Source organism: Typopeltis vanoorti, chromosome 5 (assembly GCF_054136105.1).
Source record: "Typopeltis vanoorti isolate ZY-2024b chromosome 5, IOZ_Tvanoo_1.0, whole genome shotgun sequence".
NCBI lineage: Eukaryota > Metazoa > Arthropoda > Arachnida > Uropygi > Thelyphonidae > Typopeltis > Typopeltis vanoorti.
In genome coordinates, this window is record NC_143553.1 from 91,224,085 (window position 1) to 91,240,295 (window position 16,211).

General features: G+C 36.2%; 1 protein-coding gene across 2 annotated transcripts in view; it reads left to right on the forward strand.

Annotated features, from left to right (window-relative positions):
- The window catches only part of LOC150106648 (protein mothers against dpp-like), a 149,860-nt gene that overhangs the window by 42,772 nt on the left and 90,877 nt on the right, over positions 1 to 16,211 (forward strand). For both annotated transcript variants that reach the window (XM_090393239.1, XM_090393238.1), the window contains exon 3: positions 10,139 to 10,310. In XM_090393239.1, the coding sequence (XP_090249365.1) occupies positions 10,139 to 10,310 (172 nt within the window). The remainder of the gene's footprint in view (positions 1 to 10,138; positions 10,311 to 16,211) is intronic.

The following is a 16,211-nucleotide window of genomic DNA, read 5'->3' on the forward strand; positions in this document are numbered from 1 at the left end:
GGTAGAATGAGGAATAAAGGCCTTCGTGCTGGTGGAAATAATTTCTGTGTCTCATTCAGAGCAGGTGTTAGGATCGGATGAACTGAAGCAATCACTCCCATGGAAAGAAAGCATTCTGGAGGTCATCCCATTTGGCACCTTTTTAGTGCTAAGTATGCAAGGTCTCAGGAGTGTCTTGAGGAAGGATGTTCTGTAAGAAAGGAGACTTGTACAAGATTGTGGTGTGAGCTGCCAAGAGGAGCAGTGACCTCTATAGTATATCTCGAGGGAGAGCTGGTTAAAAAGAGATCCAGATTATTGGGAGAGTGAAGAGGGTTATCATGAATTCATGTAGGTAGATGAATGATTTGTGTGAAGTCATTGCTAATTGCAGAGATTTCTGCCTCTTGTCCAGCATGGTCAATGGTGTTGGAAAAGGAGAGCCAGTTAGAATTATTATGGATATTGAGGTCACCTAGAAAGATGAATCTATTTTGATGGTTGGATTGCAAATAGTCTAATTTCTAGGATCTAGGAGAGGAATATGAAGAAATCTAAGTAGTTATGACTATTGCTTCGACAAGAGATAACTACCATTTGTGCACAATACAAGTTTACTGCTTTTGGGTCATTTTTGAAATCAGTTTTTGATTCATTCATGATTTTTGGTAGCTCTTTCAAGCTTTGGTGCAAGTAGTGAGGAATTGCAGTATGGTTCATTCTTCATTTTTGCTACCTTGGCACACATTTTAAAGTACCACGACTTTACTTGGGGAAAGGGAATTTAGTGCGGAATTGGGAATATATGCTTCCACACCGATGAGGATTACTTCAGTGATGCTTTTGGTGCATGAAGTTGGAAGACCACAGGTAATAATTCAACTAAGGGAATGAGGCATAGATGTCATGGAGCTTATCCCACTTGGTATTCTTATTATGCCAGACAACTCTTGTTTGGGAATGACTTTGTGGGTGTTGTTCATTGGGATAAGAGGTAAACACATGGCTGTGATCCTAATTACCGAAAGGAGATATACTACCTTCAAAGTATACTCGGTGGGATCCATTAGTTAGGAAGAGGTCTAGAGTGGTTGGAGTTATCTGGTACTCTTGTGGGCTTGTGAACAATTTTGTGTAATGGCATTTGTCTTGGTATCTCTTCCTGCTTGGTCTGTGCAGTTGGAAAAGGAAAGCCAGTTGATATTGTGAATGATAAAATTTCTGAGGAAGATAATTCACTGTTAGGAAAGTTGAAAATAAAAGCAAAATTTTCATTTCGCTGTCATTTGTATAGTTGTATGTATATTGTTTTTATTTCTAATATAGTGAAAAATAAAATAAATAAAAAGATAAATTAAATAAAGAACCAAATTTAAACCAAAAAAAAAAAGCTTCAATAACCATCTGCATACATTATCAGCCCTTATTTCCTCCTGCTTTTTGATATTATTAACAGTCACACAGAACTGTAAGGAGCAAATCTCTGGAATAGGATTATAGTCATAGGTCTTTCTTTAGAATATGGCTCTAATGACCATTTTTTTCCAAACCAGATATTTTGTTTGCATGCTTAAGAAAAAAAACTTGGATACAAAGTTAATCTTAAATTGGCATATAAATCAGTGCATTATATGGAAGTTATATGTAAGAATGCACTGATTTATAATAAAAAAGGAGCACTTGATTACATTTTTATTATTAATGAGATTACTCTAAATATATTTTTAAATTATTTTCTGCTAAAGGATAATAAATATCCATTATTGTTTTATTAAGAATCACAATATTGTCTTAAAGATCATTATTAAGTATGCAATGATGATACAATATATCTGATAAACATAATGATTACCCATAAAATGTATATGCCAAATTTGCTGTTCAGATGAGATTATAAAAGAACATCAAGGTGACATATCATAAATTTTCCTAGATGAGTCTTTGACTCCATGAGGTCTTGTTTGATAATAATAATAATAATAATAAAGAGAGGAAAATTCAAAGGAAAATTTATTTTATGTGACCTGTCCACAAAGGTTATTGTAAACCTATAGTTCATTTTGCAAAGGATTTTGTTTTTCCCATTTTTATTAATTACATATATTTGTATTTTTATCCATTTTTTTTACCAAGTCTGGAGACCAAATGGAACTTTTTCAAGCCACTTCAGGCCTCTAGTAAGTGGGGAGACAATTTCTCACTTAAATTAGACTCGCAAACATCTATGTCGATGGTAGGATTCAAACCTGCAGTCTATTAGTTGGAGAGTCAATATGCTAACCACTTTGCCAGCCAGGCCGGAAAACTATTAAAGTCACTTGTTTTGGAGTCCCGATTTCAAGTCTTCTACTCAAAACATTTCAAATATAGAATCATGAAGGTGCACAAGATGTTGAGGACCCTTTCATTGTAAATAAAAGGCAAGATAGTTTTAGATTCAATTTGGGCAGTTAAAAAGTTATTCAGTTATTCAGACATGATGCTTATGTTCAAGTGTATCTACTTGGATGAATATGAAAATTATGTCCATTATCCAAATTACTGCCATTCTGGAGTAGTAGGCCATGCTGTTGATACAGATTACTGGATCCAGTGGGGGGGGGGGTGCTCCTTATTAGATATAATTAGATACAAATCAGAGAGATTTTCTAGACTCTACCATAGCACTACAATATTCTCAGGATGGAAACAAATATTGCTTTCTCACCTTTCCAAAATTTGACACTCTCTTCTTGACACATTCAACTGAATGAGCAAGATTTTTTTTTTTAAAGTATTTGAGAAGTACTTATCCATAAAATGAACATTAATTTTTTTAGTGTATTTTATACACTGCTAATTTTTTTTTTCCCTCTTTATATGTAATCTACAGTTTCACTTAATTATCTGAGTCAGTCAGTTTTGGTTATGTTAATGATGGTTGTTCCTTACCTGAAGATGCTTATGTTGCTTACTAGAAAAACAGCTTTGAGTTTTAATTAACTTTGAAATGTTTTAAAAACTTTTTATTGTTAATTTTAATGAAAAAATGTTATGGTAACAAACTAAATATAGACACATAATTCTTTATTGCAATTTTTGGTTGTGAGGCATATTTTTTTTCATTCTTGTCTCATTTAATATGATTACTAATTATTTTTAGCAGTTATTCATTGTAACATCATTGCTTTTTTTTTTTTTTTAAATTTGGCTCCCACCCATGGACATCTTCTATAAACATATAGTATATTCATACCGTGAGCGGTATGAATGATTATTGAGGATTATTCTTTTATTTATTTATTTATTTTTGGTATTTTTATTTAATTTTTTTACCAGGTCCAGAAACAAATCCTGCTCTCTAGAGACTAAACATGAACTTTTTCAAGCCATTTCAGGTCTCCAGTAAGCAGGACAGTGGTTTCACACCAGGCAATGAAATTCATCTCCCACTTAACTAAATGCAGTAATTATCTCTCATTATAGCAAACACTTATAACAAACATGCTCACTATAACAAACTACCAAAATTTCCAGCTACAGCTATATAGGTATTATGTTGTTCTAAAGGACATTCACTATCACAAACTATTCCTGTGGTCCCTGTGTGTTTGATATCAAGAGAGAGAGTTGACAGTATATGCAACAAAGGGATTCCTGGATACCATTGCTTATATTCAAGTCATGTAAATAAAATCTTGTTTTCCTACAGTCTATAAGCATATTGGATGTGTTCTTCACTGAATATTTTCTGAAACAAAACTTAAAATACAATAGTATATCCAAATTATATAATAAACAATGAGTTTTTATTAATAATGCAATTTAATAATAATTAAACATTTTATTTTCATGACTTAATTCATCTTTTCATTCGACATACTTTGCAGTGTGTGTGTGTGTATCCCAAGCTATGCAATCTTCTGTAAAATCAGTGCCTTAAACACTTCATCTGCTGTTACTTTATAATATTCAGATCATCACACAAAATTAGATCTTTTCTTGGACTGACTTACACATGTAGCCTCTTTCAGAGCAAATCACAATAGCCTGCTGCTCTTCTGCATTCAAAAAACTTAGTATACTTCTCTGTATGAATCCATCCTGTCCTAGAATATTGTTCTTATATATAGGATTGGTGCATCAAAAAACCCTCTCTAAAAATACCTGATGCTGGGCAGAAGAAGGTGATTTGGCTAAATTAGTGACAATTCTTTTACAACTCACTCTAGTCACTGTCTGATAGATGTGGTGTTTTTGCTTTGTGTTTCATTTACAGGTATTTTTATGAGTGCTGTGCTGCCAAACTGACTGAACACCATTCCTTCACTTTCTCTCAGCTCTATAAATGGCTGAGCTCTCATTTTCTTCTTTCCTGCATTCTACCTCTGCTCTGGAGAAGTCTTTACCACACAGTTTCATTTGTTCAAAGAACATATCAAAGTGTTCTTTTTTTTTTTTTCCACTTGTCCACCCATGTGGTCAAGAAGAAGCAAGAAACTGGAAGCACTGATGATATGCTATAGATTTTGCAGCCTCCTGTGTGTGTGTGTTGGATCAATTAACAAAAAAAATTACCAGTTGAATTAGTTGAATTGACAACTTTTTTGCAGTTTCAGTCCATTTACTAGCATTATCATCATCACGTTTTACCACATCTAATTCACACTTTTCTGCTTTATCTTTGGTGTAAATTGAAACACATTATTCATTGAATGTTTTCCCATGCTGAGATGGTCAATAAATGGGAATAGAGCTTTAGTAAAAGCTCAGTTATATGATTTGTTCTTTGTTCACATGTGCTCACATCTTATCATTCCACATGTTGTGCATACATTAACACCATTTTTTCATGATCCATTTCATTAAGCAACTCATCTTGAAATTCTTGTTGAAAGGCTTAACGCTGGTAAAACATGATAACTAATAATTAAGGAATGGACAGCGTACACTAGAAATATAAATTAAAATAACTTTAATAAATACTTTCCGATATTTTGGCAGCGTCACGTTGCCATCTTCTTGGCAACGCAAGTACTACATAACAGCAAATGAGAAACGAAGCGAGGAAGCTACCGTTTTCCTAAAGTCCTGATGGTGCCCCCCTGGCAGGCTATATTGGTAGTTATTGGCCTTTGGGCTGAAGTTCTTCTGATATATGTTTCCCAAATTTGAGGCAGTTTATGCACCCAAATTTGTTGAGGTTTGGCATGTTCCTAAGGGCTGAGGCTGATTCCATGAATAGTCTTTCATATTTGAACTTGCTGCGGTGTATTACAGTGGCTTTCTTCCACCTTATTCTGTGGTGGGCATCCAGAGCATGGTCTGCAAGCCCAGAGTGGCTGTACTGGTGAAATCAGATGTAGTCCTTGTGTTCTGAGATTCAGATATTTGCTGTCCTGCCTGTTTGGCCAAAGTAGGACGATTTACAGCTGCAAGGGACCTGGTATACACCAGGTAGGTCTAGCGGAAGTGGTTGGTCTTTAGTGGAGCAGATAAGGGATGCCAATTTTCTATATGGTCTGTAACAGGCGGTTAAGTCATGTTTTTTTAGGATTTTGTTGAGTTTTTCCAAGGTGCCTCGGATATAAGGGATGGTGATGGATTTAGAGTAATCTTTTTTGTGAAGGGGGGAACTGGTTTAAGTATTTTTTGGGGGGATAGCCATTGGCTGAGAAAGTGTTCAGGATGTGATTTAGTTCAGTGGTTAGGGCTTGATCATTTGAACAGATAAGTTTTGCCCTGTTGAATAGTGTCTTAACTCCATATTGTTGTGAAGGGGGGGATTGTTGGTGAATGTATCTGCCTGTATGGGTGGGTTTTCTATAAACTGAGAAAACCAAGGTTCCATCAGGTTGGCGGGTGACTAGTGTATCTAGGAAGGGGAGGCTATCGTTTTTCTCTTTTTCTAGGGTGTTGGTTGTTTAAGTGTGTTAAGAAGGAGAGGAGTGTATCCAGGCCATGTGGCCAAATAGCAAACGCATCATCAACATAGCGAAGCCATATGGTAGGTTATTGTGGGGCTGAGTTTAAGGCTTTCTCTTCAAAAGTCTCCATAAAGAAGTTGGCCAAGGGTGGGGAAAGTGGTGAACCCATGGCTGTCCTCTCTATCTGTTTGTAGAATTTTTCCTGCCAAACGAAATAGCCTGAGTTCATTGTGAACTGAAATAGGGCTGGGATATCGGAGGAAATTTAGCTTGGATTAGCTCTAAGGTTTCTTTGAGGGGGACATTTGTGAATAAGGAGGAGATGTCAAAACTGACCATTATGTCATTATGTTGGAGTGTAAGGTTTTCTGTACTGGCTTTGAAGCGGGCTGAGTTTTTTATGTGTGATGGCGTATTGCCAGTATAGTGTGAGAGCACTTTGGCTAAATACTTAGCTAGTTTGTAAGTGGGGGAATCAATGCCATCCACTATGGGACGTAATGGCACATTTTCTTTGTGTATTTTTGGGAACCCATATATACGGGGTGGGTGGGTCTAGAGTTATATGGTTTTAGTCTGTTAGTAATCTCCACAGGCCAAGAAATAACCTTCTTAAGGAGCCTATGGAGTTTTCTAATTTGTGAGTTGGTGGGATTGTGTTCAATGGGGAGGTAAGTAGCTTGATCTAATAGTAAAGCCTTAAGCTTACCTGTGTAGTCATTATGATTGAGTACCACAGTGGCATTCCCCTTATCTTGGTGATAACTATTTCTTTGTTTTTCTTCAATTCTTGTAGTGACTTGTATTCACTAATGGATATGTTGGTTTTTGGTGGTTTTGCTTTTGTGAGAACACAGGCTACATCCAATCTAATATCGTTGGCGATGTGGTTTGGAAGGTGGTGAATGAATTCCTCTGCCGGTAATTTCCTAGGAGCAATGGGGAAGTTGTGACCATGTGACAGAGCGTTGAGTGCTTCAGGCTTCAAGATAACTGATGAAAGGTTAACAACAGTGTTGGTTTGTAGTTTTTGTTTGGACGTCGAGTTCTTTTTTAGTTTATCAAACTTGTTGATATGTCATTCCGTATTTGTTCAAATTCTTTATTTGCCGCAGTACACAAGACGTCATGTAGAATTGACCAAAGTTCGTGATTAAGCGTATTTGAAAACTCATCCTCTAGCACTAAAATAGCTCTGTTTATGTTGGCTAGGGAACTGCGTGTAGCGGTAATTTGCTAAAGAAGTAAAGCCTGGCTCGCCTGGTTGTAGATACGGAGACCTTTCTGTGAAACAAAACGGTGCTTAAATTTTACACAATTTGGGATTAACTGGTTATCCTGGCAGCATTTTAGGAAGGTCAGACGATTCAATTGTCTGGATAACTTCAGCTTCAGTTTGCCGTAATGGCGGGCCTTGAGTGCGAAGGAATCTCCGTGAATGATCGTAATTCTTGTTGAAAGGCTTATACACTGGTAAAACATGATAACTAATAATTAAGGAATGGACAGCATACAACAGAAATATAAATTAAAATAACTTTAATAAATACTTTCTGATATTTCGGCAACATCACATTGCCATCTTCTTGGGAACTTAAAATAAAGAACAGGTGCACGCAAGTACTACATAACAGCAAATGAGAAACGAAGCGAGGAAGCTACCATTTTCCTGATGGTGCCCCCCTGGTGGGCTATATTGGTAGTTATTGGCCTTTGGGCTGAAGTTCTTCTGATATACCGTATTTTCCAATGTATAAGACGCACCCAAGAAATTTAATACAATTTTCTGGAAAAAACCTAAACTTTACCTAAACCAAAACAACGCTCACAGGCTACTTTGACTAGATGTGTATGAATCATTTTTGTTGAAATGGCAATGCCATTTTGCCGATTTTCTTGCACCCATTTCAAAACTTTGGTCTCTAGTTCTGGACACTTCACAATTTTTCCACGTTCTGCACGCTTTTCATTATGCAAATTGTACAAAATCTCCTTCTGACCACGCCAAGTTCTAATCGTTTTTTCTGTAGGCAGAGGTCCAAAATGTCTTTCAGCTTCCCTATTCCCGTGTTCTTTTGCATATTTTACAACCTGCAATTTGTAACTTGAAGTATATGAATGTCACCTGTTTTTTTCCCATCACTAAAATCTACGGGGAAATATCAAACTGAACACAAAATCTCAACACGTCAACTCATTACTGATAAACATCGGTAACTGATTACTCGAATAAGATATCATGAAACTTGAATAGGGACTCCCCGTTCTTAGCCAATGACGTGCTAAAAGTCACGTGAAGGTCACACATCAATTTGATTGCACCATTAACTGCCTACAAAGATCTTGGAACATAAAAAGGAGTGCGTATGGCTTTGAAAAGAGGAAACAATCTTTACCTTCATTATATAAGATGCACCCCATTTTTAAGATGAATTTTTAAGGTAAAAAAGTGCATCTTATACACTGGAAAATACGGTATGTTTCCCAAATTTGGGGCAGTCTTATGCACCCAAATTTGTTGAGGTTTCGCATGTTTCTAAGGACTGAGGCTGATTTCATGAATAGTCTTTCATATTTGAACTTGCTGCGATGTATTACTGTGGCTTTCTTCCACCTTATTATGTGGTGGGTATCCAGAGCATGGTCTGCAAGCCCAGAGTGGCTCTACTGGTTAAATCGGATGTAGTCCTTGTGTTCTGAGATTCTGATATTTGTTGTCCTGCCTGTTTGGCCAAAATAGGACAATTTACAGTTGCAAGGGACCTGGTATACACCAGGTAGGTCTAGGGGAAGTGGTTGGTCTTTAGTGGAGCAGATAAGGGATTCCAATTTTCTATATGGTCTGTAACAGGCGGTTAAGTCATGTTTTTTTAGGATTTTGTTGATTTTTTCCGAGGTGCCTCAGATGTAGGGGATAGTGATGGATTTAGAGTAATCTTTTTTGTGAAGGGGAGGTGGGTTGTGGATAACTTGTTTAAGTATTTTTTTGGATTTTTTTTTTTTGGGGTGGGGTAGCCATTGGCTGAGAAAGTGTTCAGGATGTGATTTAGGTCATTGGTTAGGCCTTAATCATTTGAACAGATAAGTTTTGTCCCCTGTTGAATAGTGTCTTAATAACTCCATATTGTTGTGAGGGGGGGAGAATTGTTGGTGAATGTATCTGCTTGCAGCTGTAAATTGTCCTACTTTGGCCAAACAGGCAGGACAGCAAATATCAGAATCTCAGAACACAAGGACTATATCCGATTTCACCAGTACAGCCACTCTGGGCTTGCAGACCATGCTCTGGATACCCACCACAGAATAAGGTGGAAGAAAGCCACAGTAATACACCGCAGCAAGTTCAAATATGAAAGACTATTCATGGAATCAGCCTCAGCCCTTAGGAACATGCCAAACCTCAACAAATTTGGGAAACATATATCAGAAGAACTTCAGCCCAAAGGCCAATAACTACCAATATAGCCCACCAGGGGCACCATCAGGACTTTAGGGAAACGGTAGCTTCCTCGCTTCGTTTCGCATTTGCTGTTATGTAGTACTTGCGTGCAACCTGTTCTTTATTTTAAGTTCCCAAGAAGATGGCAATGTGACGTTGCCAAAATATCGGAAAGTATTTATTAAAGTTATTTTAATTTATATTTCTAGTGTACACTGTCCATTCCTTAATTATTAGTTATCATCTTGAAATTGCTTATGTAGTAAAATCAAAGACACTGTTATTGTCAATGGAGTTTATTTTCCTAATAAGTGAAACCATTAGAATGCTTTTAACTGTCAAAGAATTAATGCATTTGAGAAATTTGATCAGCAGTAGCATATACCAGCTCTTATTAAAGTTAATCCCTCTTGGTTAAAACAGTTTGTTCCCAATTTTATAGATTGTGTACAAGTGCATCCATGTAAATTAAGTTTTGTATAACAAGAATATGCTTAGTATATCTTAATCTGCTGATATCAAGATATGGTTTTGATATTTATATTGACCTTTTGCTATACTATATATGTTTTGGATTAGCCCATATTTAATTAAGTGAAAAACTTTTGAAGATCTACATCTCTTATTCCAGTTTCCTTAGGGACATTATTTTAATGTACTGCTTGACTAAAAATTTAGCAGTAAGCAGTGCATATTGTTATCCTTGAATAATTATTTTAATCAAAACTGTTTGTTTATAACTTAGCACATTAACATTGTTTAGTATTAGAATTTTTTTTCTCAGGCCTTGAATAAATTATGTAATTTCTTATAGGTGTCTCACAGGAAAGGTTTGCCTCATGTGATATATTGTCGTGTCTGGCGTTGGCCTGACCTCCAGAGCCATCATGAATTGAAAGCCCTTGAATGCTGTGAATATCCATTTTCAGCTAAACAGAAGGAAGTTTGCATCAATCCATATCATTACAAGAGAGTAGAAAGTCCAGGTAGATTTCTCTGCACATGTACTGGAAATGTACTATCATCCTAAAAACTGGAACTTGAGGGATGCCAGAAAATCAACAGTTATATTATTAAATGTGTTACATTGCTAAAATATAATAAATAAATATTTAATAACAATAAATAAAAAATGAAACATTAATAAGCATAAACTATATAGGTACTGAACCAGAGTGTATTAATTTGTAAAGTATAAATAGATGAAATGGATCTTTGTTTTTTATATACAGTATAAATGAGGGCAATCAGCCTTTGCATCCTTCAAGTTGCATTGTCCTCTTTACCTTCCTTCCATGTATTTGTTAAAATATCTACAATAGAATCTTGTTAATGTAACATTCAGGGGATGTAAATTTTAGGCTTTCTAATAACTAAGTATTTTTTAATCTCACAATTAGGTAAACCTGCCAGGAGAATAAATGAACTTTACATTCACAATATACTTATAGGCATAGAGCTAACTACCTTATCTTAGTATTATGGTTACGAAATCCAGTGAAATTTGGAAGATGAGTGCTTAAATGCCGATAAGCATCACAATAGTTCTTGGATAACATGCTTCTTTAGTAATTTATCCAAGGTTTATTATCATATAAAAATATTCAGCTAGTTATCATAAAATTAATTGCAACTTTTATCATTCCATGCATTGTTTTCTTCTTAATAATGGGAAATAAAGGAGACAGAATAGTAGGAATAATATTTTTGGATTATTTTATTTATACAAGGAACTGTTGGGGGGAGGTGAAAAAAAGAAGAAACAATTGAATTGAAAACTTAGAATTACTTGTAACGTATCACATAAACTGTAGCAATAAAAGCAGAATCACAATACATCTTAATATTTAGAAGATATGAAAACGAGTTAAGTTTAATTAATTGAGCTAATGTAGAGAAAAATCCAATTTTATTTGCACATTTTTATCTTTGGACATAAGCAATAAAAAAATTTGCATGGTTGCTCTTGATATTTCCTTGGTATTTGAATATGGCATGATCCACTTTCTGTTACTATTATTTTTATCATTTTCCTTCTGCCTTTTACATCTTGTTGGAATCTACTCTGATTCTTCACTACTTGCCAATGTCAGATGGTTTCTTCTCTCTAGATTTCCTTACCGATGACATAATATCCTAGGATACACTATACTTTTACTCTCCCATTTCTTTCTCCAATACAAAATGATCTCTCACTCACCTCATCTCTTATCCATAGTTTTGTTGATAACATTCTTCATTCTGCCTCTTTGTTTACAGCACTTGTGCGGCATTTCAAGTTTCAATATCTATCATAATCAGTGCCTTAAGCATTTATCTCCTTGATGTTCTCTAGTAGAGTTAGATTGAAGTTGACCTTGTCAACTTCATTTCTACTAAAATACAGTGCTATTGTCTACTAAAAATTCAGTCCTATTGTATTTCAAGAAACATTGTGCTTGCACACTTCACTTCCTTTTATGTTTGATAATATCCAGATGTCTGGACAAGACTAGATTTAGCTTCTTGATCTAACTTTGCTAGGCCTAAAAAGTGACTTGTAAACATTCTTCTTGATATAGCCAAGATATATTGCATGATTGCAATATATCTTGGCTAATGGAACTGATGTCTGGCCACTACAGTGGAATATGCCAAACTTGAAGTCCGGTCACTCTGTAGCAACTAAATCCTCTTCCTACACCATGTTGGTGGGCCCCCACTTGCTCCTGTTTACTATAAGCTTTTCAGCCTATAGCAGTGAATATGAGAAGCATCTCGCAAAAAATAACTAGTTTTTTTTGGGAAACAAAGCTGAAAATTATTATTATTAAGAGAGACCTCCAGTCAGACATCGAAAAAGGCCATATACTACACACATCGGCTATCATACTTATTCTTGAATTCATTCACACTGCTTGCACTCACAACATCCAGTGGCAATCCATTCCAATCATGCACCACCCAATTAGAGAAAAATCTATTCCCCCCCCCCCCTTCTTAGCAGCATTCATTCTTAGCTTCCAAGGATGCCCCCTGTCCTTTCTCCACCTTCCATAATTTAAAAAATTCCATCAATTGAAATCCTGTATGACCCTTTCAGAAGTTCATAAGTCTCAATCATATCCCCCCCCACACACACACACACTTGCTCCTGTTTGTTAGTGTCTGCAGTCTACAAATTCTCAATCTGTCTTCATAATCAGTATTCCACAATCCTGATATCATTTTTAACGCACTCTCCTTTGCATTCTCTCCAGTATTTCAGAATCACAACGGAAACCAGGAGACCAGACTTGCACACAATAGTCCAAGCGACGTCTTATCAAGCCCTTGTAAAGAGGCAAAACGACATCCTTATCTTTACATGTGAGCATTTGTTTCAGCATTGCAATTATCTTTTGAGTTGTATTTCAATCTTTGCCATATGGCTCCTGAACTTCAACTTCCTATTTACTAACACTCCAAGATTCCTAGTTTCATCAGTTTCTTCTAGCATAATCCCACAAATATAATACCACATTGGATATCTAATCATGCTGAAGTGAATGATTTTACATTTACTGACATCCATTTTCCCATGCCAACAATTCCAGCCTATTCAAATCATTCTGCAAGTATACTGCATATTAGCAGCATTCCTGATTACATATTGTATTTGATTACTTATTGCTGCTGATATGCAGGAATGCATATCAGCAGCATCCCTGCCTATCTTTGCATCATCAGCAAATGTCAAATCCTTCCTGATATCATTAATGTACAGATTGAATAAAAGTGGACCGAGCACTGATCCTTGTGGTACACCACCTGTTATTTTTTTATTTTATTTTTATTTTTTAAATCTTTGTACTGGTTATGGGCAGTACTACTCTTACATCACGTTCAGACATCTTGTCCAGACTTGATATAGGCCTAAGCCTTTACAAGTGTTTTACCCTATGCCTGTTCTAGTTATCATTGTAGTCATTCTCTGGTGGCAATGCCATACCACCAGTGTACCCTGTAGGGCCTTCAAGGAAAGAATTTTTATATCCTTCTGCGTAAGCCCAAGCTGTTAAGTCCTTATAACTATCTGCGCTCCATACGCCATGTAAAGAGATGGTGACGCTGGTTAAACTCGGAGTTTGCCCCATGCTCCTCCCGTATCTTACTAACTAGATCTTGGTTATTTTTATAGTAGTTCACTTTATTATTAAGGCTGTAGACTAGTGGGCATCCTGTTCCCACCATCTGGGCATCAACTACCCAAACGTCACCATCTCTTTTAATCACTAAGTCTGGCTTACGCAAACCTGCGGAGGTCCTACAATGTGGTTCCACCGCGGTCACCCAACCTTTGTTCTTAAAGCGGTTGTTCAGAATGGAGACCACAGCATTATGCCTCCACACGCGGATCCCATGGGTGCAGAACAGCACTGGGCTATATGAGACAATGTCTCACTGTAGTGGCAGCCAGCCCTACAGTTTTAGTCGTCACTACCCCATCGAGCTGTGCGGGCTCGAGTAGGCAGGGCATTGATCCTCGTCCTGATAAGGTCAATATACTCAAACCCAGGGATGAGTCTGATGCCATCCCTTACTCAATCATGCTGGGGAGGCACCAGATATGATGCTTTTAAAGGAGCACCATCTACAGAACAGTACAACAGAGATGCCCACCTCTTGTGTTCTGCAAGTGCTGACTCAATTAAGGTACCCTGATAATGGGACCAGTCTTTAGCCCACCTGAAGTCTTCTTGTATTAATGGACTATAGAAAGCCTCTCTGCAGATAGGGGAAGAAGATAGTTCTAACTTCGTGATTCTTGACAGCCGCAGGCGTGGGATCAGCCATCTAAGTGATGGAACCCCGACTCCACCATACCTCATCCTCATACCTGAGTTTCTTCATCCAGTGAAGAGGTAGCAGAGAGCTCAATGTTTCGTACCCAGGTTGATAGCTTTTAACAAAAGGGCACTCATTAGTTGCATTGTAACCCTCATGTCATCTGCATTTAGAAGAGTTATCCTTTCATATTCATTCTTTCTTTTACTTGCAGCATATCGATAGAATTCTTGCTGGTTGTCTTTAGCACGCAGAGCCAGTTTCTTTTCATATTCAGATCCGTACGACAGTTCTGGGCTGCTGCATATAAGTTTCATAATGGACATCATCCTTATGCACATGGTATTCCTACCACATCATCCTTTTCTTACAAATCTCTTGCTTAATAAGATTACACATCCATTTGATTCCTACCTTATTCATTCTTCGAACTCTTAGGACACATACTGATATCGCATGATTTAAGTATTTTTTAAATGCTTCCCATGCACTGTCGATATTCTTTCCATCCAGCAACCGATCCTATTCCACTTAACTCAGTATACTCCTCAGTTGGTCATAATTTCCTGCTTTGTAGTTCAGCATGTAATATTTTCTGAATGAAACATTCATAAACTTCATCATTTCCCAAGTGAGTACCTAACGATTACTGTCACCAACTGGAGGCAGAATAGTTACATCTTTAGTTATATCTTTAACTGAAATGCCCTCTGACACTATAATCAAATCTAACACTCTTTGACCTCAAGTTCCTTCTGTCGCATGCTGCTTGAGGAAGTTGTCCCACAACAGCTCAATAAATGCATTTTCATTCTTATGCGATTCTACCTATCCAATCAATATTTGGATAATTAAAGTCCCTCATTATGATTACTGTTTTTGCACTCATCTTTTCTATTTGGTGATGCATTTCATCATCACTAGCAACCAATCCACCAGGTATATAATAACAAATTATAAAGAACTAGATCAATTTATAGCAGTGAACCCAAAAATAGGGGCTGGGATATCACTGAAGATTCACTACATTCTCACCTGGACATCTTTCCATTAAACCTTGGTACAGTGGGTGATATGAAATAATGAAGCTATTCAGAATTGCAGCATTCAATACTTGATACAAATATAAAAAAGAAAAACAAAATTGCAAAAAGGTGAATTTCTGTCCTTGATACTGTTTTATATTACACCCAAGCCTTGTAAGCTGCATTGCAAGCAACTGTCATGTTCAGCTTTAGAAGTTAATGCGGCAAACTTTGCATTTTCTTTTCATTTTTACTTTACCTAGAAATATCAGTATACGACTTAAATGTCAAGAACATCATCTGCATTCTCAATGGAGAACCTGTAGAACAGTAAAAAAAAAAAAGTGAATATAGAATATTAAAAAGGAAATAACTGTTGTGATAAACAAAGTGGCATGACAGGGGAAAACAGTTGAATAAATTTTATATGGAATAGAGAAATTAGCCAAAATGTTAATCTAGCAGTATGTATATATATATATATATATATATATATGAAACGTACTATTAACTCGGGGTTGGGATATGTTCATTTTTCTAAATTAACTGACTTAAACCCGAGAATTATAACACAATGACATTTATTTGAAAAAACGCAGCATGTTTCGTCAAAAATGACTTCTTCAGGCGATAAGAACAGCTTATGAGTGTGTCAATGTTAATTTAAGTGTCTTTTATTATCTTTCTATGTTCTTATCGCCTGAAGAAGTCATTTTTGACGAAACATGTTGCATTTTTTCAAATAAATGTCATTGTGTTATAATTCTCGGGTTTAAGTCAGTTAATTTAGAAAAATGAATATATATATATATATATATAACTGTGTTCAAGCCTGTTGAAATGCTTGACAGAGTAATAAGTTCATACTGAAATCAACAGTACATCATCATCATCACTGTGGAATAAAGAAGCAGTTTAAAAAGACAGAATACAAGGTTAATACAGCATTTGATTAACTATTAACAGAAAGTTCTGCAAGATAGAAGATAATATCAGATAATTTTAATATTTAATAAGGATGAGAATCTCCTGAACTTTTGAGAGGCACTCATTCAA